The sequence below is a fragment of the Anas platyrhynchos genome, chromosome 2 (assembly GCF_047663525.1).
Source record: "Anas platyrhynchos isolate ZD024472 breed Pekin duck chromosome 2, IASCAAS_PekinDuck_T2T, whole genome shotgun sequence".
NCBI lineage: Eukaryota > Metazoa > Chordata > Aves > Anseriformes > Anatidae > Anas > Anas platyrhynchos.
The window spans coordinates 139,741,308-139,766,504 of NC_092588.1; the positions used below are offsets into that span (position 1 = coordinate 139,741,308).

The window sequence follows — 25,197 nt, forward strand, 5'->3', positions numbered from 1 at the left end:
TTTCTTCCTGGGCAGGAGAAAAACAAAGTCCAAAAATATTTTTTTCAATGTGATAACATACATTTTTTTAAATTTTCATAGCTTCATGTTCACAAATACATGAGCAGTTCAGGAGGAACTGCTAGTAAAGCAAGTCTTGTATTTACATTTACAGTTGTTGGAGTACCTGTAAAGGTCTGCAAAGACTTGCTTTTCAAAAGCTCTTCTGACCATCTTTGGTGCACTTTGTATGCTCAACATTCTAAATTTCAGTATAATAGTCAATATAGAGTCTCAGTATAATAGTTCAGCATATCATTGATTTTTTAAGTAAATTTGGAAGATTTAGAATGTTTTATTACATTTTTTTCAGTGCCATCCAAAACATTAACAACATTTTAAAAAATAATTCTGAAATCAAAATTCTAAAGTCAGACAAACCTAATTCATTCTGAGAAGGGAAAAAATATGTTTTTGATCAGCCATTTCATTTCAAAAATGCACTTTAATCAGGACTGGAAAGAGTCATCTTGAAGAATCAAAAGCAAAATGAAATTTCTGAACATTCTGAAATTGAGAACATTGAGAATTTCATGCTTGTTTTTATTAAGATGCTTAGATATAAAAAGGCTCTACAATAACACCCCTTTTATCAGTCCCTGAAAGAATATAGTTACCTAAATTTTGTTGCCATATCTTTTAAGAGTTAGAGTATGGAGTTAGGAGATTTTTGACAACTGGCTTTCTGCCTATTTTCTCTTTTTGCATTTTCACCTTGATCTGCTACTGTTGCTTGTATACACAATTTTTCCTTTTCAAGCCAGTATGTGATATAATTTTGTGATACAATACCAATGCAGTACCAAAGCATATTTGGCAATATGCTTTATACACACACACACACACATACATATAACTATATATATATATATAGCTGCATATAGCTGCATATCCTTTTGTCATAGTCTGGAAATGCTTTAGAATAAATGTTAATGTGTGAAGGGAAGAGGATTTTTGCCTGAAACCAAGGTTAGCAAGAAGAGTCCTAAATTCTGAGATTTCTACAGCAGCAAAATGGAAAATTAGATCCATCAGTTTCAGAGAAAAGTTTCTGCTTCTTCCAGATAATTCAAGGAAAGTGAGACAGGCTCTGGCCTTCTGCTTCTGATTTGTCTGATAAATTATAAGGACCTGATTTGTCTGAAAAATTATTGCAGATGACACCAAATTAGGTGCATGTGTCAATCTGCTCAAGGGCAGGAAGGCTCTACAGGAGGATCTGGATAGGCTGGACCCATGGGCTGAGGTCAACTCTACAAAGTTCAACAAGGCCAACTGCCGGGTCCTGCACCTGGGGTGCAATAACCCCAAGCAGAGCTACAGGCTGGGAGATGAGTGGTTGGAAAGCTGCCAGGCAGAGAAGGACCTGGGAGTCTTGATGCATAATCAGCTGAATATGAGCCAGCAGTGTGCTCAGGTGGCCAAGAAGGCCAACAGCATCCTGGCTTGTATAAGAAGCAGTGTGGCCAGCAGGTCTAGGGAAGTGATTGTCCCCCTGTACTCGGCTCTGGTGAGGCCACACCTCGAGTACTGTGTTCAGTTTTGGGCCCCTTGCTACAAGAAGGACATGGAGGTGCTTGAGTGGGTCCAGAGAAGGGCGACGAAGCTGGTGAGGGGTCTGGAGAACAAGTCTTATGAGGAGCTGGGCTTATTCAGCCTGGAGAAGAGGAGGCTCAGGGGCAACCTTATTGCTCTCTACAGGTACCTCAAAGGAGGCTGTAGCGAGGTGGGGTTTGGTCTATTCTCTCACGTGCCTGGTGACAGGACGAGGGGGAATGGGCTAAACTTGCACCAGGGGAGTTTTAGGTTGGATGTTAGGAAGAACTTCTTTACTGAGAGGGTTGTTAGGCATTGGAACAGGCTGCCCAGGGAAGTGGTTGAGTCACCATCCCTGGAGGTCTTTAAAAGACATTTAGATGTAGAGCTTAGTGATATGGAGCTTAGTGGAAGACTTGTTAGTGTTAGGTCAGAGGTTGGACTCGATGATCTTGAGGTCTCTTCCAACCTAGAAATTCTGTGATTCTGTGATTCTGTGACCACCCTGATTTCTTTTCCTGAAAACACTTGTACATGATTTTTCCTTTAATAATTATTTTTCCTTTTTATAAGACATTAAGAAGATTTAATGGACATTTTCCAGTTAGACGAGACCATGAATAGTGAAGGGATAGTAGTTTTACTTATTCTGTAAGCAAGTCTTCTCTCCTCCCTTTTCTTCAGCATCTTCAGTGAAGATGAAAAATGAAAAAGCATTAGTTGCGACCTAACATTTTATTTTAGCAATGAACAAACTCTCCATTAATCTTACCAAAACTTTGTGTTATTTTTGATCAGAGCACAAAATATACTGATAAAATGAGAGGTCCTGCATGCCTTTTTTACCTCAGTCTTTAGCAGCAAGACTGACTTTCAGGAATCCAAAGTCCCAGAAACCAGGGCACAAGGGAGGAGAAAGGAAGATGTACCCTTGGTGGAAGAGAATAAAGCTAGGGAATACTTAATCAAAGTGGACATTCATACTCCATGGGCTAACATACTTCTCTTTATCAACAGTGTTTTTAGCATTGTCATGCTCTGGATGAGATGAAAGTGTCTGTGACCTTAGTTTTTTGGGAAGCCAGAAACTTATGTCTTGCAAACCATGCAGGGAATCTGCTAGGGAAGATTCAGAGTAAGTAAGGTTATATAGCACACCAGTCAGTACCACTAATAATGAAATAGACTTCAGTTAAAGTACTGACACCCACAATTTTATTTTATTTTATTTCTTTTTGGGGGGGATAAGAGGGGTAGGTGGGAGACAGAATAATAAAAATTTTTGTGGAAACAAATTACAGTCTTCAGCATTAGCAGGAGTTCATTTAAAACACATTTTCTGATCACTGATTTGGTAGGTGCTTTTGTAGGTCTTACCATCCTGGGAACACAGACCTCTCACTGCTGGTGAGAGATTTTCTCCACCCTAGTACAACATTACCTTTGTCTTGAAAATCCTTTCTCTCCAGTGGGCTGGAAGGACATAGATAAGTACAAGGCATTTGTTAGGGGAAATGTTTGGCACATCCCAATATCTGCCCTTTATCCAGTCAGAATGACTATGTAGGTCATTCTAGCTCAGTTATAGGTACACTTCAAACCAAGAGAGAAATCCTCTATCAGAAAGGGTTAAGCCTCAAATCTGAGTCAGCCTCAAATAAATTACAGGAAGAAGTGCTTTGGAGCTAAGTATAAATATGATTGTCAAGCCAGATTCTACCTACCTGTGTCTGGGAGCTTATGCAGTGAGGGAGGATGAAGAAGCTGCTTCCCAAACAGTAACCGTGGCCAACTCAGGAGAGTTACCTCACCCAACCTCAGCACAGCTTCTCCATCCTCTGAGATTCCCCCTGCTTATTCCAGTCAAACTGATACATGTAGTTCAATGTTTCATGGGGTTTTTGTTTGTTTATTTTTTGTATGCAGTGAGGGGTATTCTCACACTTTTACGGGTTGGCCATTTGTCTTTTCCTAGAAAACCTTGTACCCTTATGCCAAGAGGCACCTTAGGCTTGGGACGTTACATCATTTTTTCTCTTCCCTTAAGAATTATTATTTGTTATTTTGCTGATTTTAGTTGAGGTTCCATTTTCCATCTGAAAAATGCCTGCAACATCCTACCAGGAGACTGTGAAAATACTTACATTTTGGTGCTATGTAGTTGCATACCAGCTGGGGAATTACTTCAAGCTGCAGAAACATAGCCTTTATACCGAGTAGCAAGGTGTGTCTTAAGCATACAAACCTAGCAGTGCAAAAACCTATCAAAGATTGAGTCTGTGGCAGTCTTTAATTCCTTTTCTTCTGTTGCATATAGCCTCAGACCAGACTGAACTGAGTAACCTGTTAATCCTTTGTACGTAAACTTATTCCTCTCTGGCATTGTTCCACAGAGGTCACTGATTATATTTAGCATTGTTCAGTTGAAGTTTAGCAGACCTTCAAAAAGAACATAGTTGGCACATGATTTTGAATCCAAGACATCAGGAAAACATTATTATTTTGTTAGGTAGGCAGTAATGGTATGCAATTTTAATTTACAAATGTGCTAATTTGCCACTCTACATTGCAGCCAGACACTTAAAATCTGGAATACTGAAAATAAATGATAGGATAGTGATCTGGAAACCAGTGTTTATGTGTCTTTTTCACACTTATCCTGTTCTTAGGTCCTACAGTTTTCTATGTATTCAAAGCCCATAAGAACAGTGCATTGACTATATTGAATTTCTGCTTTCAGAAACTTAGGTGCAGTTAGCTTGTGTAAAGATTATGCATTACAATGCCTGTTTAGGAAGACTTGTCTTCTTTACTATAATTTTATAATATGAAAAAAAAATATTTTGGTGCATTTAGATATGAACTAGCTTGTAGCTAACAAATTTGATTAAGCAATGAACTTAGTTTTGTTTGCACATCTTGACAACAACTGACAAAGTGAACATATAAAACATTTCTCTTAAGTATGTAAGCTGAAAAATGTCATAGGAAAGTAAGCGTCTGAAATATACCCTAAAATGCCTGACAGTATGCTCAGAATTTCTACCTAAATGAACAAATAAGATGCTTGAGAGCTCACTCAGCAATTTTGTAATCATTTACCAGGAATGGGTACCTATTTAGTCAGCACTGACAATTTCTCGAGTGGAAACAAACAAAACAAACAAACAAACAAAAAACTATAGCTTTAGCATGTTCCTCCAAAATATGTAAAGTTAAAAATTTATCCTTGAGGAAAATTGGTGCCATGTACACTTAAGGCACAGTGAGCAATCATTGCATCCACTATTTTTCACAATCTACAGACTACAAAATAATAAAGTATGATTTTTTCTTTTTCCTGGTAGATGTCCGTAGAAGAACAATTTATGAATACCATAGGGTGGAACTGCAGATGTCAAAGATCACCAACCTGTCAGCTGTTGAAATGATACCTCTTCCAAGTAAGTAAAACAAAACATAGGCAGCACATGGGCAGAAGCCAGATCTGGGGGCAACCTCATTTACAACACACACACAATTTAAAGTATTTTGTTTTATCTGTGAACTTGGAGTTATGGACAGATTCATTTACCCACTCTCAAATTTATTCCCATCTGGATGATGCATTATCTAATGCATCCTCATGTATCACAAGTTACATTAGCATAGGCATATAGCTCCCCGTAGGTTATGAATGAAATCTGTGTCAAATCATTTTTTTCAGAAGAATGCTTATGTTTGTTTCCTCAAGAAAAAATAACATATTTTCATGCTTGCAAAGCAAACACAAATAGTTCTGTGTACTGTGCATCCCTTCTCAAAGGAACATCCCCAAATGCATTTTGCAATTCATTTATTTATTTTTTTTTTGTCCAAGGTAAAACTACATTGTTTAGAAATATCTGGGTTTAAACCACCAGTTATAGTATTGTGAAAAAATAAAAAATATAAAATAAAATGGAAACAGCCTTTTTCCTGTTTTCTAATCCAGTTACAGTCCTTGCACACTTTCCTGCCAGTCTTACTATTTGTGTAGGTCTGAACGTTAACAACACCCAGGAACTCTGGAGCCAGAGAACAAAGATTTAAGGAAATACTATGCAGAAAGATATAACAAAAAAAAAAAAAGGCAATGAAGTTGAAAGAGGTGTTGTGGAAATGAGATTATATTTACAAATGGAATACAAATGAAATCCTACAAATAGAATGTACCTCTGTGCATATGGTTGTGCATTGCATTGTAATAGGTTGGGTTTAGTGTGTTATTTTGATCATCTTAGAACCTACTCATTCTGTAAATATATACTATCTGAAGATGTATCCTTTTCTTATACCTTTTGTGAGATTAATGTAGTAATTTCTGTTTATATATCTGCTTCCTAGCTTGTCTCCAGTTCAACAGCTGTGGTCCTTGTGTCACTGCCCAGATTGGCTTCAACTGCAGTTGGTGCAGTAAACTCCAAAGGTAAAGAGTATTTATTTATTTATTTATTTATTTATTTTTGATACGGGTATACAGATGTGATCAAAGGATATCCAAAAATATTTCCAATAGGTTACTCAGTACAGGGGGATGTTATGTTTTATATACATGCATTCACATGGATATATACCTCAGTTGAAGTGTGGCTAGTGATCACGTTGTCCCGTTTCATTTCAGCAAAGAAATTAAGCAACAAAGGTCAAAACAGTTGTCTTAGGAGTTAAGCCCTTGTTCCTGTTTCCTTAACCCCACTTTAAAATTATTCTGAAGGACTCCACATGAAGTAGAAATCAGAATAAAATTCATGTTTTCTACCTGTATCCATTGCTTCATCAAAAATAATGTAACCATAAGAGGTATGGGGTGGCAATGTAACTATAAAAGCATGCTTGTTCTCTTCACAGTAGGAAGACTGACACATCCAGGGACTCAGATTCTTTTCTCTTTTAACTTCTCATCATACTTAGTGGTCACATTTGGTGTCTTCAGCCTCTCACTGCCACATTTTATGACAAGGTGACCCACTTGTTGAACGAAAGACTGTGGATTTTGTCTACCTAGACTTCAGTAAAGCTTTTGGCACTGTTTCCCACAGCATTCTCCTGGAGAAGCTGGCTGCTCATGGCTTGGTCAGGCATATGCTTCGCTGGGTAAAAAGACGCAAATTGTGGTGAGTGGAGTTAAATCCAGTTGGAATCTGGTCTACTGGGACACTAGAGGTGTCCCCCAGGGCTCAGTACTGGAGACAGTTCTCTTCAACATCTATATCACTGATCTGGATGAGGGGATCAAGTGAACCCTCAGTTTATAAATGACACCAAGTTAGGTGCAAGTGTTGATCCTCCCAAGGGTAGGAGGGTTCTGCAGAAGGATCTGGGTAGGCAGAACAATGGGCTGAGGCCAACTGTATGAGGGTTAACAAGTCTAAGTGCCGGGTCCTTCACTTGAGGCACAATAACCTTATGCAGTGCTACAGGCTGGGGCTGTAAAGTGGATGGAAAGTTGCACAGCAGAAAAGGACCTGGAAGTATTGGTCAATAATATGACCAATATGACCAATATGTGTAATGAAAGGAGAAAAAGGCTATTAGCATTCTAAAATACTGTAATGACTTGATACCATGTTGAAGAACTGAAAAATAGATGATGAACCAGATATTAAGAACTTGGTGTCACTCTTATTATATTTTCTTAAGCTTCAACTCTCACAATAAGTAATTTGATAAGTCACTCTTGTTCTCAGTGTTTTGCAAAAAGCTCTTTTGTATGGAATTGAAGCTGAAGGCACAAAATGTATCAAACGTCTTCAAGAATAAGGATAGTTGTAGAGAACCTTCCCAAGCAAGCATGAATAGATCTTGTTTACTTTATCAGTTTCTTGCTTTCATGCGTTGCTTGGTTCTCCTTCAATTAATAAATGTTGTAGCACTATCTGTTAGAAGAGTCTGTTACTTTGTAGCCAGTGTTCTCATTTCTGTTTAGATAAATTTATTTATAGCAAGTAAATATGAAGAAATAATAAGGTTCACACCTCTTATGAAGATCTGGCGAACCCTGAGATCCTTTGTTTTCTTCTGTAGTTTCTGAAGAACTGATTTTCCCAAGTTCTGGAATTACTGTTTTGTTCACTGAGGCACAAATTCACTGTGGAGAACAGAAAGGGTTTTATACTTCACCATTAGTAGGATACAACACGAAGCATGTAGTTGCACTTTTTCCTTCCATATGGTCAGATGAATTTGTGACTACCCATTCATAATTGGCAAAATGCAATTTGCTCCTGAAAAACATACAGTCTCAACACATCTATTTCTATTCAATTAAAGTCCACATGAAAAAAAGTCTTGCTCTTTTTTCCCTGTGAAGATCACACAGCAATCAAAGATGAACCTACTGTGAAGGATCCTTGCTCTGTTTCCCAAAAACAGTCAGCTCCACACTGCAGCACTGTTGTACCTTTGATGATATGCAGCAGATAGACTGAAGAGCTTTATTGCTGTTAATTATACCATTACTAACTGTATTGAGACTGTAATTTCATGCAGGCTGTGTTCAGACATCATTTGACCAGCAGCAAAAGCAGGAACTGGTATTAATTTTTTTTTTTATTTTTTTTTTTTAAGTATAGATCCAGAAAAGCAAACTAAGATCATGCATCTGCACAGAAATTGTAGTAGTTTAAAAACAGTCATATTGTCCAATTTATTTCTATAAGGATGAGTGATAGTAGGCTGGGCTTGAGCAAATGCAGGAATGTGTTTAGAATCGTAAAATAATTCATATTGGAAGAACCTGCTAGAGGTCATCCAGTCCAACCACCTGCTCAAATCTGGGTCAGCTGTGAGCTCAGACCAGTTTGCTCAATACTTGAATTAGCTGGATCTTGAAAACCTTTAAGGATGGTCCCCTGAACACCTTATTTTTACACTAGATTGTACCCCTTATTTTTAAAACTCTCATTTTCTACACCAATATGGCTGTGGTAATAATGCCTGTCTCAGGCCCTGTTGCCTTTCTTGTCCCTCTTCAGCTTCTGAAAAAAAAAGAGTAACTTATTTCAACTAATTCAATTCTACAGAGAAACAGATCTGAAATAAGAAGTGGAAACAAAATTTGTGAAAAGGGGCAACTTGCTTCCCAAAATGTGAAAATTGAGCACCATTTTTATTTTTTATTATGGGTATATTATGGTCTAGGTTTGTTGTGATGAAAATTCATTCCTGTCAACTTTGATAATTTTGTGTTTCCTACAATACTGTCACCTGCATTCTTGCCCAGTGCCTCTCTTTTATCTTGCTGTTACTCACTGTGTTCTTTCACATTATATTCATATAGAAAAATCTTTATTTCATTGCTCAGTTTAGATATCTGGATCACTACAAAGTGCCTAATCATTTATTTCAGTAATACATTGTTTTTACCCCCCTCACAAATAAATTCATTATGTTAAAGTATTCTTTTTGCATATGATAAAGAAACTGTGTCAAAATAATACCTAATTATTCTAGTTAAAAATCGTAAGGAATAGAAAGCTCTGAGTTCCTTCATCACAGTGGTTCTGCTTTTTCTGTATCACTGCTCCTCAGTTACTAGCCTAGACTAAATTGCCCTAGACTTTTATTTTCTGTTGTGATAAACATTGTTCTTCTGCAGCTGAATAAAATCTACTTGGAAAAACAAGGGCAAAGCACTACATGAAGTATCAACTTAGACATTTCAGAAGTGCCTAGTGAAGAAAGAATATTAATATTTACACTTTACAGTGAGTACTAGGAGGGGTTTTTGACTAAGCAGAAGTGGATGTTTAGGAGTAATGCCCAAGTAGTGCTTCTGGGCTGCAGAGTAGAGAATGATGTCACTGGCTGGACACATTGGTCTGGGAAGTGAGAAACCAAAGGCCTCTTTTCTCATAGGCAAAGCCCAAAGGGAATGGCATCTAGCCTTTGGTGCAAAACCTGAAGAAAGTGTTGAACATGGTACTGGAAGGTTCCAGTGTGGCAGTACTCTACTAATTGATCCATTTGGTCCACTTTCTGCAGCAGGAGAGGGCCTGCTTGACAATGAGGAGACTGACAGAGTAATGAGGCTCACGTGACTGTAACAGACAGTGATGCTCCTCCTGCAGAGCTGCAGTAGCACTTTGGTACTCTAAAAAAGGAACTACCAGAGAAGATCATCTTCCATGTGATAACATGGAAGCATGTATCCAATGGGAAACAACTCTACTTATTCTACAACCCTTTTTTCTCAACAAGTTATGATCCCATTTATCCAGAGCAACTGTGCTGCTGAAAACAGCATCTTGTATCTTTTTTTCTTTGCACAAAATTTAAAACACATATTGAATAATTCACACAATCAAGTACAGTAGTTGGAAAAATAGAAAGTGTTCAAAAAAACAATATCTGAACAAGGAAAATTGACAGGAGAGTCATTGCAGAATAACTGCACTCCCCCATGTGGGCAATCTGTATTGGAATGAAAATAATTTTATTTTGCAACACAGTGGATTGTTTCCTACCTGTGACTTCAGTCCAACTGCAGTGCCTGCTCTTCAGTCTTTAGAGGTGTAGGTTATCCTTAAAGGTAATTCAGAGCAAAAACCTCTATTCCTGTTGCTCGCTACAAGCTTGAATAATGGTTTTACTTTTCATAAGGGATCATCAAACTATCCACTCTGAAATCTAACATAAAGTATGTCATATAGTTCCATTATAACTGAAGAGAAGGTACTTCATTTTCATATGACTTCAGCAGATGGAGAATTCTCCTAGAAGATTTTTTTTTCTTTTTTTGAACCATGTAGAAGAGGGAGAACTGTTCCATACATAAAATAAACTAAATATAAATATGGAAGATAAGATAGATCCAGATATAGCAGAAAGCTCTGAAACTATGTCTATAAAACATCAGAAAAACTTAGCATTTTTCTCATGTGGCTGAAACTTGGATTACTTTTACCCCTTTACCTATAACTGCCCACCATGCAGAAACTGAATGAATTCATTAACGTTAGATCTGTTCCCATGACTCTGAGCATATGCACAATTTCCAAGGATTCCTGAAATTTTAAGACAATCTTGAATTAAAAAGATGAGGGAATCCCATTTCGGATACATTTTCCTTTAATGCTGAATGCTAAAAACAGCAGTGGGTCTGTAAACCAAAATGTTACTGCTTTTCTTTATGAAATGTGTTCTGAGCAAAGTGAAAAATCACAAATGTCAGGAAATAGCAACAATAGTGAGATTTAAGTCTCAATATTTCTTATTTTTTTTTTTATGTCAATCACTGCTCCCATCTAAGCAGAAAATAAAGAGGTAGGTTATTTTGTATTCTGTACTGATTACCTGAAAAGCATGGAAGGGAAAATCTTTAGGCACTTGCCATTCTTAAGAAAACATTTAACAGTTGAAATATGAAGTGACAGTTTCCCACACTGGCCTCAAGTAATAGAAATTTTAAAAATTGTTGCCTTTTTTTCTGAACTTCTAGGAAAGTTTGAAATGTCTTGTTTATTTATTCTTCTTTGAGAAATACATTGGAAACATATTCAGTTAACTTTTAAATCTGACTTTATACCTGGAAATCTTTAATATCAGGAAAAGGAAAAAAAAATCTTGAATCAAGTATTGTAATATAATTTATAATCTTATGTAAACTAAAGTATTTATTGGGCTAGTAAAATACTATCCATATAGAATTACAAAATCATAAAAATTAATATTATACAATCTGACTACATGAAACACCTGATTTAGAAAAAAAGACATTAAATATAAATAAGAAGCACTGACTGTACACATAGCTTGCTGTTAAGTATCTACCTTCTTCTCATCTTTATTTGATAGCTGGCATTGTAACCAAGGTTGTAGATTCCATTATGGAACAGGGAAAGGCAGTGGACAAGATCAGAACTGAAAATACTCATCAGATGAGAAAACAGATGTATTATCCTAATCATGCAGTGAACATTTAATACATATCTTTTGTTATGATGTGCTTTGGTATAAGCCCCTTAGGTTATTTTACCAAAACTATGAAGCTCTTTAATAACAAATAAACAAAAATGAAATCTAGAAGTTTTTAACTTAGACGTTATAAACACAGTCTTCAAAAGTTCTTGAAGTTCTTATGCAATGAAATTACAGTGAAAGCATAAATCTGAAACTACTGTTGGTTTGATGGATGAAGTAGCTATCCTGGACTTTGTAGTGCAAGGTGTCAAAACGCTTTGTACTGTGTAGGGAAGGAAGTTTTACTTCATCAGCATGAAAAATCTTTCTACTTCTGTTTCTATTTTCTTGTTCTACCATTTGGAGAGCTCAATTTTCATTGAAATGCTCACTTTTAAATAGTTTCTGTTTTTAAATATTTAAGGGTTTAATTTTCCTTGTTTGTTTGCTTCAGGGTTGCATATTCCAATTCCAAATTAAAAGACGGGGAGAAGACTTGCTGATTATTATTCAAGCTGGTTTTATTCCATCACCATTTAACTGACAGTACCGTGCTGTTATTACAAAATTGTCCACAGTATTAGCCATTGAATAACAGAAGAAAAAAAATTTGTATGGATTAAGTAAACCACCAGAGGGAGCATATATAATCCAATCAGTGTAATAGATTCATATACAAATGACAGGGAAAATCTCATTTTAAATGCTTTAGAAGGGCTAGAGATTTAAAATATAGTGTGTTCTGCAAAATGTATTCCACTCTATCAGTGTATATAACTTCATGAATTTGCTGATTATACTGCTGCTTCAGGCAAAGTAAAAGAAATGTGCCCAGACTATCTGTCTCTAGAACGTGTATTTCACCAACAACACTTCTCTATGCTGGAGTGGTTTTATATGAAAATATGTCAGAGTCCTAACACTTGTGTCTTAACAAGAGGTTTGTTGAATTAGATCAAATCTAGCCCATGATAAATGAGAAGTAATGTCAGTACTATTTTTCTAACTTGAATACTGTTTCTTTCCTGATTATGGAGCAGACAGAAATTCTCTGTAGAAATTCGGTCCTTTCATCAGTCTGCTCTGTTTAAAATGCCATATTTTTTCTTCTGTTGTAAAAGTTGTGTTGAGACATCGTCATTTTTATCAAGTGCAACGAATATATCAAGAATGAATGTGTGGATTTGTCAGCACTGATACATTACTGATAAGAATGGTAAGATAACTAAATCTATACTTTATTTAGCAGAAAATTCCTCCACACCCAACTTCTTCAAATCATTTTCAAGCTGCTCTTTCTTAATTTGACAAGCTAATTTGAACACATGATCTGCAAAAATCTGTTAGGAAATTAGCATTCAATAATTGAGAATTTTATATGCATGGGAAGCCTGATGGGAGCAAAGCAAGAAAAGAAACTGCCAGAGAAGTGCTTAATGAACAAAGTATTTTCTTAAACCAGAGTGAGATTAGTGATGGTATTGTTTGCAATACAGAGAAGGAAGCCTCACAAGATCTTAGATCTTCTCAAGTGGGATAGCAATACTATTTTTAACACAGTATAAACTTCAGTGAGACTGAAATCTAACTTCCATTATGGAACATAGAGGATCATGAGTTCTTAACATATTTTTATGGAAAGTTAGCCTGTATCGTAGTGAACTAGCTTTTCACTGAAATTCATACATCCGTACACAGATAAATATCAAATAAATGTCTTTTTACAAGTTGGACAAGATGGTGGAAATTGTTAGTAGCTAGATTCCATGGAATTATTGTGGAATTTCTGTAATTCTTCTTGATCACACATTGTGTGGTACAATTCCGATGATTAATACAAATAAAATGTTCAGTCTTGGAACCCAGAACTGCAGCAAAGGTGCAGTAGCCCTTGTAGGCCTGTGACATATTACAGCAACAACAGCCAGTGCACTACATACACTGTAGAACTCTAGAGTTGAATCATCCCCCAGCCAAATCTGTCTCTTGTAGGTCTGTCAAATATCTCACATTCTTAAGGTGTCTCATAATAAACACAGAAAGGAGTTATCAAAGATAAAGAGGACAGTTAAGAACTTAAATCCCACTTAGACAAGGGGAAGCAGACATCCAGCTGTTATTTACACCTTTGAAAGTATTTACTTTTCCTGATTTGCTTGGAAGGAGGATCACAAATTTGTATTTAATTTCCATGTTTAATTTCGAAGACACGCAAGATAAAATAGTGGTAAAACACCAAATAAACAGGTAGATAGCACAGCTCTTTTCTGTAGAAACTTCTTTTACTATTCTTTTATACACTAGTACCCTTTTGTTCCTCACTTATTGTATTGGAATAATAAGAAAGAAAAAAAAAAAAAAAAGCACTTTGTCTTTAATGAACCATTCATATCTAGGACTGCAATTTCCTTATCAGCTGTAAATCTTTGAAATCTCAATAAAGTTTAGTTCAAACTTAATTCTGCACTGTTTGTTTATCCTGGGGAATGCTACAGACACTCCAAGCTTTATAACTTCAGGACAATTTGTCAGATAAATTCAGTTACATAAAAGCTTCATTAATAGATTAGCAAAAATGATGATTGTGCAGTAGGTACATTTTGTCCAACAGGCTTAATAGTTCTTGGCAGAACGTTTACTTAGTGAGGAATAAGGTATTAGATTTTCTCCTTTTCATGCCTGAGATGAATGTAATTCATAGTTCCTGACTTCTTCCTTAAATGTCAGAAAATAAGATGTTTTCAAAAATGCATTGCTGTGTATCTATTTCAAAATACTTGAATGTTCATGAGACTAGATAACAGAAATGAGCTATTACACCTTCCTGTTATATCCTAAATTGTTGGTCTAGATAATCACTTTCTCAACTGCCCATTTCTTGCCCTATTGCAAGTGTTTGTAAAAGAGAAAGAGCCAAAACGAAGAACAAACCAATTCAGAAAACCTCCAAGTTTTGTTCATGACACTTCAGTGGAGACAGATAGCTCAGGCAATCATGCCTAACTCTAGGGTACTTTATAAAACATAGGTGAATGTACTGCTGTGGAAGCCTTCATTTTGCTTTCCTTCATATAAACATCCTACCTACTGTATTACTATCTATAGAGAAATCTAATGTCTTCTGCCAATTTTGTGGCTTTCACTTATTATTAGAAAATGCTCTCATTACAAGGGAATTAAATAAAACAAACATTTAAATAAATTATGTATTTTAATTGAAAGTTTTTGCTCATTTTTTTTCTTTTTCTTTACTTTTTAGTTTCACTGAAATATATCGCCAAATGGGAGTCCCAGTTAGATTTGTTTAATTGTCAGTTCTGTGGTCATACAGATACAGTCACTTGTACAGATGTAACTACATCTTCCCATACCAAATATTTTTTGATGTAGATTTTCTAGCAAATTAAAAAGAGTCTGGGATGCGAAGCTTCCTGAGCATTAGAAATTCATTGTTTGAGCAATTAAATAGTTATGATGTTCCTTGACGTGATTTTAATCCATCCCCAGGAGCACTGTCCAGAACAGTGCTCAGGAACACTGTAGGAGTTGGAATATTCCAGTGATTATTCCCAGTTAGTTGGCAGTTTATATGCAGTCTCCTTCTTTTCAAGGTTGAGAGAGTTTTCTTGTTTGGGCTTGGGCCATCCTGTGCCAGTAGTCTTCAGTGCCAAGGAGCATTTCTAAGCATGTTTACTTTGCTAGTGTAGAAGGAGCCAAAATGATCACAACAGCCTTAACTTCTTTCCAGAGGCACTAATCTCATGGCTGTACTCCTAAATATAACTTGAGCATCACTGAAGTCATATTTGTCTAATAGTCTCCTAGGTATCTCTCTTTAATGAAGGGCCATAAATTAAGTCTCCTTTTGTAAGCATAATACTTTAAATTTTACATATTCCTATACATGTATCCCTATGTAATATTGTCAGAAATTTTAATTTAGGCAAACTTGAAATCTGCATGTCTCTTCGTGAAATTTGGATAATCTAAGTTTAAGAACAGCTAAGGAAAACTGTTCAATTTTTCAACAAGCAGCTGTGGCTTAATATATGCTTGTCTGGTTTTCAGAAAATTTGGGCTTAACTCTTGTTTCTCTTATGGAATTCTGTGTTATGTCAACTGAATCATTTAAACCCTCCTATGCTCCGTATACTCAACTCTAAAGTGGAAAAGGAAATATTTCCCCAAAGGTGACATTCATATTTTTGTTTTAAAAGGAAGAAAAAAAACACTTATGGATGATGTCCATATAAAACTTTATAGTTTGCAAAACACAGTTTGCCACTCCTTTTTATTTATTTAACCAGAATGAAATCTAACATTTAATGTTGAGGGAGGGGGATCATAGGATCATTTTAGGGGGATGCTTCATGGGAGCATCCACCCTAAAATTAAAGAGATAATTTTGATGAGCAATGCCAACACATCATCATTCTCTACTAACTTTTGTTACAATTACCTCCTTAGTCATATATACATGCACAAACTCAAAGGCAGTGGAGAATGTAATCTAATATCAGATACTAGTATCTCCTTCCCAGAGATTTGATTGTTATTATTTTCTGCTGATTCTGTTGGAAAATCTGATACCATAATCTCAAAAATTTGACTCTAGGCTCTTCTTACAGTCTCTTTTACCTTGTAGTTATTCAAAGCAGAGCCTTTAGCAAAAGCTTCCATTTTAATCTTTATCTGCTTTTCAGCATGTTTCCTTTGTTGTTTTAAGTGACAGTAAGATTATAGAAAACATTCTCTTATTCTTCTTTAATCAGAACTCTGACAACTCCCACTTTAACTAGGATTTTTTCTTTTCTTTCTATGTGAATTGAAAATAAAACTTACCTCGTTTAACCCACTTTCATTCTTAGGCTCTTCCAGCAGCAAGAATTTCCAGTGGGAGTCCTTATTTTTACTGCCTGTTCAAACGTTGTGTCTGAGTTACAAATATTGACTCTCACCCGTGTTCAATCTCTTTAACTATAAAAGACATTTTTTTATAAAGTAAAAAAAAAAAAAAAAAAAGTGTTCAAACATCTTTTCACTTCCCTGTTTACATGACATTGCAGAATATGTAACTATTTCCTCGGAGAAATTTTCTCTATATATATAAAGTTGTGGAATAATCATCATGTTCTAGGTTGCCTGCATGGATTTGTGCCACTAATATCTGATTATCTTCATCAATCACCTGCATGTTGTAAATTTTGAGGTATGCAACCTTAAGACAATCATGGTACTACAGACACGGATATTCTGCATCACACATTAATTCTGCTTTAGCAATTTTATTTAATTTTGTCATAAGCCTTAATATAGTACAGTCTGTTTGTAGTAGTGTATATTTAAAACCCTCATATTAAGCATGTCATCTTAGCTGTTCAAGAGAAGACCTTACAACAGAGTAGGAGCAAATCCTCTTCTAACTATTCAAAAAGTCATCCTTTTCAGAAAGGAAACATAAACATAAGCAATGTGTTTAAGTATAGGATAAATACAGACAATACATTTATGCTTGAATTTAGATAGATGGTTAGAAGTATTGAGCTAGCTGATAATTATAAATACCATACAAATACCATATAAATTTATACCACAGACACTCACAGTGACACTTCAACTTCATAAGGACATTGAGCTGTGATAAAGTTCTGAATTTCTGTCAAGAGACAGTGGAAAATAATAAAGGGAGGAAAGGATAATCTTTTCCCAGGTATCACAGTGTGACAAGAAAGTGATATTCAAAAGATGGAGGAATCAAAATGGAGCATTTTTTTGTGGGGGAATGGGAGGCAAAGCTAGACTGAGCACAAACATAATTCTTGATATATTTCTTTCTCAAAAAACACTAATGGTTTTATTTTTCACTCAGACTGACACTAAGACCAAGGCTTCCAGTGTTTTATTTTGCTTCCTATCTCCCTCAGCCTGTGAAGAAATTCCACTTTAAAATATACTAATTCTTCTTATAAGCAACTCAAACAATGTAGCTTGTATCATCAACTCTTCCTTACATGATATGACCATGAAGGAAACTTAATGGTTTAAGGCAGAAAAGAGTTCTTTCTATTCAATTTTTACTTAATTTTCCACGTAAACATTTTATTTAGAGGCATCAATAAGTATTTTAACTCACTTGATTGATTATATGGTATTTAAGAAATCATGTCAAATTTCTGGGATGCCATTCTGTTCCTAAGGGGGGAAAAAAAAAAAAAAAGGAACAGGGAACATTAGGCTTACAAGGGCATGAGGGCAAATGTTGTGCATTTTAACACCCATGATTCTGTCTTACCAGCTCAACTTGGTGAAATGATTTTTCCATACAGACTTTGTCCGTTCCTTGCCAATAATTTTCCATTATGTTTTCAGCTTCTATAAGTTAAACTTTGCTGAGAAAAACCCTTCTGTATAAAGGGTACCTGATTTATTATTAATCCTCTTCAAAGAGAAAAAGCACAGAAGTTTGGGTTATGCACTAAACGGACGCTTCTTGACATTTAAATATGCTCTGCCAAATAAAGGTAAATGGCATCTGGTAGGACTGATGACATCACCATCACCTTTCTAGCTATGTACAGTCAATAGAAAGGATTCTGACATCTTTTTTGTTACCCCGACTCAGCTGCGTTAATCTTCACTGTTAGACATGCAAAAGCTTTAATTTTTTACTTTGCTCTCTGAATCAGTATTCCCAAATTCCACACAAATCCTGGAATTCCTTATATTTAATGAATGTCCCTATTCTCATTTCCTAGAACATCTTTGTTATTGCTTTGCCAGGAGCAGATTTGGGTCATCACTTGAAAATTAAGTTGTTATAAAAAGGCCATGTTGACAGATGGCATAAATGGCATAGCTAATCAAATCTGCTCCAACATTTTAATGGCAACAGGGAATTATCACTATGCTACTAAATGAAGTTCTTAAAAATGTAGTCAGTAGAGCTGGTTGTGCACTGAAATTACAGTTCCCAGAATTCTAACTCAATGACACAGCAATGATGGTATTGGCTGTGGTTGACATATGTCTCAAAGGAAGTTCACAAACAGATTTACCTGGAGCCCAGCACATATAGTTCCTGAAAATGCTGCTTTCTGACAATACTCTTTGGACTCACCATTGCTTCAATAGCAAATGATGAATAGTGTCCAGGGTTTAATATGTTTTTTTTCAAATAGATTAATCTGAGAAGTGTTTGTAAACCCAAGTGAGGTTGTTTACATTCCATTTATTACTATAAAAATGTTTCCATTGCACCATTCTTCCAAAGTGGACCCTGTTTCCCATATTTAGTTGAAGTAGGGTAGCATTTGACATATCTTGACATCTTTCATTACATAGAGAACCAAAAATTACCTAAGGTAAGGAAACCATACTAATTGCCTTACTTGATTGCTTAGTCTTGTCAAAAGGCAGCGAGAAAGTTATTTGCTGTACAATCAGATATGTTATGGCCATGGATGCCAAAAGATATCATTTGGATATGCGAAGAAAATTTAAAAACCTTAACTGGGGAGAACCGCTTTAAAAGCAGGCCATGATGGTCTAGTTATTTACTTGCAATTTTGATAATGCTTTCCATTTTTAACAGTACCTTATGTCTAGGAAACTCTAAGTTATCATATAAACACAAGGGAATCGTTATATTAGTGTTACAAGTTACTTTAAAATTTCTTTGTCACATACTGCAAACAAGAAAAGGATATTGCAAACAGGTTATTGATACCACCTAATTTGATAAGAAATATGCATGCAACTTAAATTGTCTACAGCTACTGAGGACATAGAAGAAGCTCTAGTATTCTCAAATTGTCATGAGCACTGTTCAGAGGATCTGTTATCTAAACCCATGAACATTGATTGCATAGTAATATGTATATCTCAGTGTCTCAGATAACCTTGCCTGATAAAAACAGTGACTGGTTCATTACATCTTTTGTAGATTTGAATTTTCCTGGCTAAGAAAACTGGACAAAAACAATTCATCCAATTTACATCCATATGGTTGACATCAAACATAAAAATAGTATGGCTCAGTGCAGTCTTAAGTGTAATTATCCAGTGGAAAGGAAGCATTCCAATTTAAAAACTACAAATAACCTATAATATTGGGTTAATAATAACTCACTCATTGATAATGAGAGTTAATTCTCATTAATTAACTCTCATTGATAATGAGAGCTAATAATTCAGTTGAATTATTAACTCGTTTGCTCAAAATGGATGAAATGGTTGACTCATATTGCAACAGCCTCTTGAATAAAAGTTATACCATGCAAATCATATGGATTTTAAAACAAATCACATAATTTATTAATTTTCTCTGTCATTCTCTCCTTTCCTTCTACTGTCCTCTAATGTTCTTGTTTTCCTCCTATTTCTATCTGGCCAATGTCTATCTATTTCATCATTTAAAGATGCTCCAGTGGATTTGACCGCCACCGGCAAGACTGGGTAGACAGTGGTTGCCCTGAAGAGGTATGTGAGTAGTCCTCAGTCCATCAGAGATCTTTCTTATGATGCTTTTTTTATGATTATGAAGAAGGGTTTCAAGGCCAAAGACATCCTATATCTATCCTTGTCATTTGGTAGAAATAATGTAAATTGTAATAAAGAAAAAAAAAAAAAACTTAGGTAAACAAGGTAAACATTCTTTCTCTGAGAATACACTTAAAAAAAAAAAAAAAAAAAAAAAAAAGTACCAGAAGCTCTGCCTCATAACAATGCCTTTTCACTGTTTTTCTCTTAGGTCTTCTCTTTTTCTTGCCAGAAAAGGGGAAGAAATTGTAATGTTCTTCCTCCCAGAAAACCCTCTGGCAGTGCAATCATGCACAGGCATTGGTGCATGTCTTACATTTTGCTTTTGAAGTCTGCCCAAATAATTTAGTACAGAAAAAAAAAAAAAAAAAAAAAAAAACCATAGATGAATTCAAATAGATTAAAGATAAATAAATAAATACAAGGCATTTGAATTTCCTTTCATGGAGAGGAAGGGAGAGAAAAATATACTTAAGCGTGTTAATAGTGAACTGTCAAACAGGAACTGTGGACCTCCTCTGAAAGACACACTTTGGATACTGCACCAACGCAGTTCATTTTCAAGATATATTTATAAATGTTATACTGCTCATTCTTTCCTAGTGTCCTCCCTTTAGAACAGGTATGGTTTTCTTTGCTTGTTTGTTTTTTTTTTGTTTGTTTTCATCTGGGGATTGTAGTAATAGGAAGAAAGTAATCTACAACACTTTTAATCTTCTTATGGCCATAAAAAAAAGTTACTTTTCCATTATGGCTGCAAGGTCCTAATTCTGTCATGAGTTACAGCAACATTGCCCTTCTAGAGTATATTGTCAGGTGAAACTAAGGGCAAAATGTAGCCCCAAGTGTCTAGTTAGGAAAGCACATTCTGTTTTATTTTCAGTAGAAGCAGAGAGAAGTAATGATATAAATCCAGTCTGATGAAAGAATTTTTTTGCTCCTATAACTGTAATTGCAAAATAACTGCATCCTACATAATGCCTTGGTAAGTGGGCTTGAAGCTTCAGCTTTGCAGTTTGTATATTGTTAAGAATGGAATTTCTGAGAGATTGATTGTCTGTGGATCACAACCTTTTCAAGAATATAAAATAAGATTTACTTGTATTATCTGTTATTATAGGGCACAATCTTTGTATTGCTTTAATCCAGACTGTAATTAGCTAAGAATTAGTTGTTCCTGGTGATGAAGTTATGCAAAAAAATCCTCTCTAACAGACAATAGTTGTACTAACCTGCCAATTCTCCCTTTTTCTTCTAGATTTACTATTGCTAATGCTCCAAAGTTTGCTGCATGTTCTGAGAGGAAATTATCGATACACTAAGTGTATCTGAGAAACTCATAGTTTGATTTGCAGTTTCAAGCTACTTGACTGCTACTTACAGTCTAGCTTTCAGGCTAGACTAGAAACAGCAGCTTACATAATGTATTCCAGAATGATACTTTGATCTCACTGCTGGAGCTCAATGAAGGATCAACAGTTAGCACAGAGGTTAATTTTAGATTTATTCATTCAATGATCATGAATAATGAGGGTTCTTATAATATTTCCTTTTTTTGTAAGTTATATTTTGAGCTAAATTTAGATGAAATTGCATTAGTGAAATTAACAGTGGCTTTCAAGCTAAAACACGAATAAATTTACAGAATAATTATAATGCAGGTACCGATACATTTTTAATGTAATACATCGTTTCCAGTAAAACAAAAAACAACCAAATATCCATACATATTAAAAGAAAGACAATACCTACCAGATTTTGACAGGCAGATCTCAAGAAAATGTACTGGCTTTGTGGGATTTCGCTTCTAATTAAAATGAATAGGGATAGCAAGAATTACAGGCAGTTCCCACATTTGCTGCTAGTTAATTATTTTCCTGTAAGACTGTGTGATCCATGAAAGAAAGAAGTCATTACAGCTCAGAATTCATACAAGTGTCCACAAATTTAATTGAATAAATAAATTTAAAAAAAGGTGACATACTTGTGTAGAAATATTTGCCTATGAAAATTATATCTAAATCATTGTAAACTGGCATATATTATTTATTTTACATTAATATAAGAATTTTTATCTTATCTTTTTGTATAATATTTACGTTTTGTATTATAATTATTATATTATGCACCTATAATACATGCGATATTATTAATATTATAGAAATAATAGATATATAGTTAATATGTTGCTCTGTAGTTTGGGATGTAAATATTCTCTAGCCTGAATACATACACACATTCACAGATGCATATTGTTCTGTGACTACTGCATGTAAAGCCTAGTTATATGCTGTTGTTCACACTATTCACTATGAACAGCCATGATTTAATTCCCACGTATCTGAACAATTTTTATGGCACCTAGACCAATAGCACAATGAGTATTCACAATAGAAGAGTGATAATTTGAATGATATTCTTAGGTGTTAAAATCTGGTTGGGGAAAATAACGTTTGACATTCAGAGATGACTTTGAAACTTTGCCATTAACAACTGAGCATTGTAAGTTTTGTTGCTTAATGCTCTGTAAAGCACTTCAAATGAAAAAAAAAAAAAAAAAAAAAGGAAGAAAATAAAATAAAATAAATAAATGAATAAAATAAAATAAAATAAAATAAAATAAAATAAAATAAAATAAAATAAAATAAAATAAAATAAAATAAAATAAAATAAAATAAAGAGCTTTTGAATTTCCTTGTTTTAGGGCTTCCATTTTCATTCTCTTTCCTGTGACAGCTTGTCCATTCTTAAATCCTTCATTCAGTGACAGTACACCCTAAGAATGTTTTGGTTTTTGTGTGTGTGTTTTTTTCCCCAACAGTCAAAGGATAAGATTTGTGAGAAGAGTGTAGACACAACAGAAACACCTCCATACTCCACCACAACCCTTCAACCAACCACAACAAAGTTCAGAGTTTTAACAACCACCAGAGGATCCACCACCTCCCAACTGCCAACTAGCTTGCCCACAGAAGGTGAATTGCATAGAGTGCTTTTGTCTATTGTACAGACATGACATTTGCAACTCTAAAACAAATATGTTCCCTCTAAGTATGTGTTCATGTTGTCTTTTTCTCTTTGGGGTAATGGAAAGAGTAGGGAATTCCAGTCAACTACTTTTAAATTGCAACTTGCTCTTGCAAAAGTAAGTGTGGGTTTGATGAGCACTGGCAGAGGCAGAGGAGTGATGGTTGAGCAGACTACTGGAGAGCTTGTTCATGTTCTTGTAGCTACCAGAGGCCGTAGTCCCAAATTTGTTGAAATATTAGATGGAGAAAGCCCTGTTAAAGGTAGTGAAGAAACTTCCATGACAGAGTTAAAGAATTTGTGGTCACCTTGTGTATTGTATTTAGCCAGGCAAAAATTGGAGATGAACAAAACTGAAGAACTCTTTGAAATTTGCCTGTTCACTTTTTTCAGTCAGTTGGCACTGTTCTTTCATGTAGTGCTCACAGTTGTGAAATAGTTTCTGTAGGCTTCTGAAATTAATTATCTGGGTAAATGATAAAGTGTCAGTTCTCATCCTTGTTCCACTGGCTCCTTAAATATTGCCTTTCTGTGGATGAGAATGGATTCTACTCTATGCTATGGATATCCTGTTTTCCTCCTTCTGGGGAGAATTCAGCTGGATACAAAAGCTAACCAAATCTAATCAAATAGCATCTATAAAACAGAACAGAGTAGGGACAAGATTTCTGTTGGAATTGGATATTAACACATGGGAAGCTAGCAGGTGTGTGCAGAATTTCTAAGTGGCCTCTGACAGGAAATTTTAAGCTGAAGGCATTACAATGAGGGAATCTACTGATAAAAACGACTTGGTTTTCTTTGCAGCAAGGGAAGTTCAGAAACCATCAATGGAAGATTTGGACTGCATTAGCAGAATTATTCCCATATGCACACCTGCTAATATTGCCCTGGGATTTTATTCATTAAATCTCACAACAAGAGGGAAAGGAAATAAATAGGATTTAAAACTGGTAGACCTTTTTTATAATTCTTAAAAGAGGAGCTAGGTATTGTTTCATTTTATTGCCATATGCTGGTTCATGCAGTCCTTAATATGATAGAATGCTCAAGTATTAATGCATAACAAAAATAAATTATTTCTAAGTGCTATGAGGTGGCCCTTATTTACCAGTATTTTGAATCCTGCTTTACACTGCAACAGTTTCATATGAAGTAAAGCCTGGTTTGTAAGTAAAAACACCATGATCTTATTCTCATTGAATTGAATATTAAATTATTTCTTAGTTGTGGAAGTTGTTTAGCATTAGAGAGAGAGTCATTTCTAAACCAAATAATGACCTAGAAATATGCTTTTTGCTACTGCTAACTTTGAATTTCCTTTATAGATGACACCAAGATAGCGCTGCACCTAAAAGATAATGGAGGTAAGAGATGATTCTTTTATTTGTAAATAATGTCAGCAGTTTATCAAATTACACCCCACTGAAATTCATTAATCAAAATCATACTGTAGAAATAGCTTTTAACAGATTCCCAAGGGACTTCAGAATTCCACATCTCTACAGAAAACCATAAGGGCAAATAAGCTTAGCAACTACTTAGTAAATTAAATGTTTTCATCTCTCTTTATAAGCCTTTAATAAAATAGGTTTAATTAACTTCTTTAAAAAATGATATATTAAAGAAAAAGTTTGAATGTATCAATACATTTATTAACTGTATTCCTGTATTATAAAAACAGAGTATTAAACTGTACAAGGAGAGGATATGATGCTAGTACTAAATTATAATATTCTTATATCAAATTTTTGATATGGTTTAGTGAAGGACTTGTTAGTGTTAGGTCAGAGGTTGGACTTGGTGATCTTGGAGGTCTCTTCCAACCTGGATGATTCTGTGATTCTGTGATTCTGTGAAATTCATTCATAATAATGTGTTATGTGACATTTTATTAATAAGCATATCCATCTTGAATCTGTGTTTCTGTATGAACACAGATCACATATTCACATTCTACTCTGTGATTTAATAAGATCAGAGTTTTCTTTAACTTGGTTCCCTGGTAAGGGTCTCTGTTAAATAAGAATCTGCAGAAGACTACTCTTGTCATCTGCTGTGTGGGTTCAAGAACTGAGTCCTGAGGTTTGTTCTTTTTTCCTTTGAAGTCAATAAGAATTTTGCTATTAGAATAGG

The 25,197-nt window shown here is 35.1% G+C and overlaps 1 protein-coding gene across 2 annotated transcripts in view; it reads left to right on the forward strand.

Annotated features, from left to right (window-relative positions):
• PLXDC2 (plexin domain containing 2) overlaps window positions 1–25,197 on the forward strand; it is a 266,121-nt gene that overhangs the window by 215,555 nt on the left and 25,369 nt on the right. For both annotated transcript variants that reach the window (XM_027450660.3, XM_027450662.3), the window contains 5 exons: window positions 4,923–5,018; window positions 5,941–6,022; window positions 19,914–19,974; window positions 22,856–23,009; window positions 24,390–24,428. In XM_027450660.3, coding sequence (XP_027306461.2) covers window positions 4,923–5,018; window positions 5,941–6,022; window positions 19,914–19,974; window positions 22,856–23,009; window positions 24,390–24,428 — 432 coding nt within the window. The remainder of the gene's footprint in view (window positions 1–4,922; window positions 5,019–5,940; window positions 6,023–19,913; window positions 19,975–22,855; window positions 23,010–24,389; window positions 24,429–25,197) is intronic.